A 3071-nucleotide genomic window follows, 5' to 3' on the forward strand; every position below is an offset into this window, starting at 1 on the left:
TTTTTTATATATAGTGAAAAGTGACACACATCCACACACACACACACACACACACACACACACATCGATTGTGACCTGCAGCCAACTGTGTGAGTGTGGCGTCTAGTTTAGGGCTCTTATAGGTCTAAAAGGGGTTTAGACGCACACATACGTATTAAGTGAAGTCAACAAGAGGCAGGTGAGAAAATTGTTCTTTGGAAAGGATGAAAGATACTCCGAAGTGATTCTTCTCCTCCCTCTTTTTGTTTTATTCCACAAAACACACACACACAAAAGAAAGAAAGAAGAAAGGGAGGAAGCCTCCTTTTGTTGTTGTTGTTGTTGCTCTGTATTTGTTGTGAGCCCTCGTTTCATCTGCTCTTTTCTGATCTTGACAAACATGGGTCTCTTCGCCGACCTCCTCTCCTCCATTCCTGCCTACACAGGCCTCTCCCCTGTCTCCTTCTTCACCCTCTCCGCCCTCCTCTTCGCCCTCTACTACCTTGTCTCTGGCTTCTTCGCCGCTCCCAAGCATTCCTACGTCCCCATGGAACCCCTCCCCCCCCCTGTCCAGCTCGGTGATGTCTCCGAGGAAGAACTCCTCGCTTTCGACGGGAGTGACCCCAAGAAACCCCTCCTCATGGCTATCAAGGGCCAAATCTACGACGTCTCCCAATCCAGGTCCGCCCTCTCTTCGAACTTTCGATTTCGATCCCTTCTTTCTTATGTTTGCCTCTTTCACAACAATAATGTCCAGGTGAGTTGTTACGGTTTCCTGCTTTCCTGATAGAGCTTTGTTTCTGATCCTTTTGAATGAGCGAGCGGCGATCGGTTGTGAGATCTGTCCAGGCTTTATTTCATCTGTGAAGTTTAGTGAAGCTAGGACTAGCGGATCTCAAATTCCTGAGAATTTATTGTAAGGTTTCCACTCCAATAGTCGCTGAGAGAGGGATAATACATGAAATTCTGTTGCTCTCCTTCACCTCCCCGAAAACACACACACACACACACAGAGTCGCACGGGCGCCATTTTCGTAATGTGTGCGATGATTTTACACTTCAGTTTAGTTGTGTTCATGATATGTCGGAGAAGTATCTCACTGTAAGGCTTTTTTGTGTGCAGAATGTTCTATGGTCCTGGAGGACCATATGCCCTTTTTGCTGGCAGGGATGCTAGCAGAGCTCTTGCTAAGATGTCCTTTGAGGAAAAGGATTTGACTGGCGACATCGAGGGGCTAAGTGCTTATGAAATGGATGCACTTCAAGATTGGGAGTGGAAGTTCATGAGCAAATATGTGAAGGTTGGGCAGATATTGACTGAGAAGGGGAAAAGCAGGGAGGTGCCTGTAACCGATGCTGCAAGTGTTCCTGAAGGCAAGAGCGAGGAGATGCCTGTCATAGATGCTGCAAGCCCAACAGAGGTCAGCAATGATGTGCAGGTCGATGCGAATGGAGATGAGGCCAAGCCAAATGGAGAAACTATCGAGGAATGACTTTTGTCAGAACTTGTAACCTTGGAACTTGTTCAGAAGGGAGTAGTTCTGCATCCAAAAAGTGAGAACAACGTTTTAAAGCACTGGGAAGTTAACAATTAATCATTAGTTTTGAGGACGTATTTTACTGTAGATGAAGGCCATGCTCCACGAAAACTTTTTGTGGCATAGGTACGTTTATATGTAACCAGTGATTTGTGGGTTTGCTGCTAAGCAAAAGATGACAATCTACTTTGTAGATTCTAAACTACTCTGTCCGTGTTCTGTGCGTCTGCTTTCTAAGTTTTATTCATAGATGTCTCTTCTTTTTCTCATTTGCCTGCTTTTAGACTTCTTGTTGTTTCTTATACATGAAATTTATTTTTATGTGAAATCTTCGTGACTGGCTCAAATGGGGCTGATCCTGAATGATCCCCTTCCGTATTAACCCTCTTGGATTGCAAATGCTTCCCTTCTTGAAAGGAAGGAGACATCTTTGAAATTCACAGACTCTATGGTTTTTGGAAGAGGTATCATTTTTGACCTAAAGGGAATTTATAATTTCACCAGTAAAGAGCTGCACCTTACTGCAAGAGCAACATATGGGATTCTTCTGTGCCGTGATTAATCTTAGAGTTTGTGTTTTCTATGAAGCTAAGGATGGTTGCTGTTGTCTGACTGCTATTGTTTTTCTGGACGGTATTGTATTTGTTGATTGATTTTTCTTTGATCGTTTCTTTATAAGTGATTTAAGAAGACTTTTTACATACAATCTTGGAATTGTGAGTCTTTCATAGCTTCTCTTCGGGTCTACATTACCTAAGAGATTGAATTGCACATTTGACAGAAGTAAAATTATCTTTGCTTAAATCATACAATTGAATGCATGCTAGATCAAGGCCTGTGGTCCTCTATACCTGTGGTCTTGTACCTTAGACCTAGGTAAGGCCTACAATTGTGGTCCCAGACTTTTGGAATGGGTGTTCATGTCTGGATATATGTGCATGGAAAGAGCATGTTTATACAATCATCGTTAGCAGATGTTTGTATTAACAGACATGCAAATTCCTTTTTCAGCCAAAGTCCCGTTAGGATTCTGGTCATCGCCTGTATGTACTGTAGGCAGTGAAGGCTGATTTGTGGGTGTGCCTGCCTGCCTGAGGCTATTGTAGTTTCTCCCGGTAAAATGCCACAGTACTTACGGGACTGTGCCAGAGCATTTAGCCAGGGTATGTAGGCATGGTTAGGGGCTGGTTAGGCCTGCTGTTTAGGGACAAAGGAACAGGGCAGATTGTTGGGGAGCAGCTGACAACAGTATCTACAAAGTGCTTGCGCTCTCTTCTATTACAGGTATTCATCTTGATGATCTTACATGGTGGAGCGGGAGTGAAGCCTCAAAGTTGGATTGACTCTGATTGGGGAGGAGATCCAGGCATGAGGAGGCCTGCATCAGAACACACTTTTACCCATGGATCAGGAGCATTCTCATGGAGCGGCAACTGAGGCTGAGAACTGGGCTGCTTTTGGAGCTGCATGTGAGATGGCGTGGCTGTCAATGCTACTTGGCGAGGAGGCATGTTTGACGAAGGACCCGAAGCCTGTTCAGATGCTCCGTCAACA

The 3071-nt window shown here is 44.5% G+C and overlaps 1 protein-coding gene across 1 annotated transcript; it reads left to right on the top strand.

The window, feature by feature from the left end:
* Positions 1-237: 237 nt before the first annotated feature.
* On the top strand, positions 238-1725 carry LOC147905900 (membrane steroid-binding protein 2-like). The gene is made up of 2 exons (XM_087375369.1): positions 238-660; positions 1103-1725. The coding sequence occupies exons 1-2, from the start codon at positions 380-382 to the stop codon at positions 1470-1472; spliced, it is 651 nt and encodes a 216-aa protein (XP_087231495.1). The 5' UTR covers positions 238-379; the 3' UTR covers positions 1473-1725.
* Positions 1726-3071: the final 1346 nt, after the last annotated feature.

Source organism: Dipteris shenzhenensis, chromosome 1 (genome assembly GCF_047967505.1).
Source record: "Dipteris shenzhenensis isolate YYH24624 ecotype China chromosome 1, Dip_SZ_1.0, whole genome shotgun sequence".
Lineage (NCBI taxonomy): Eukaryota > Viridiplantae > Streptophyta > Polypodiopsida > Gleicheniales > Dipteridaceae > Dipteris > Dipteris shenzhenensis.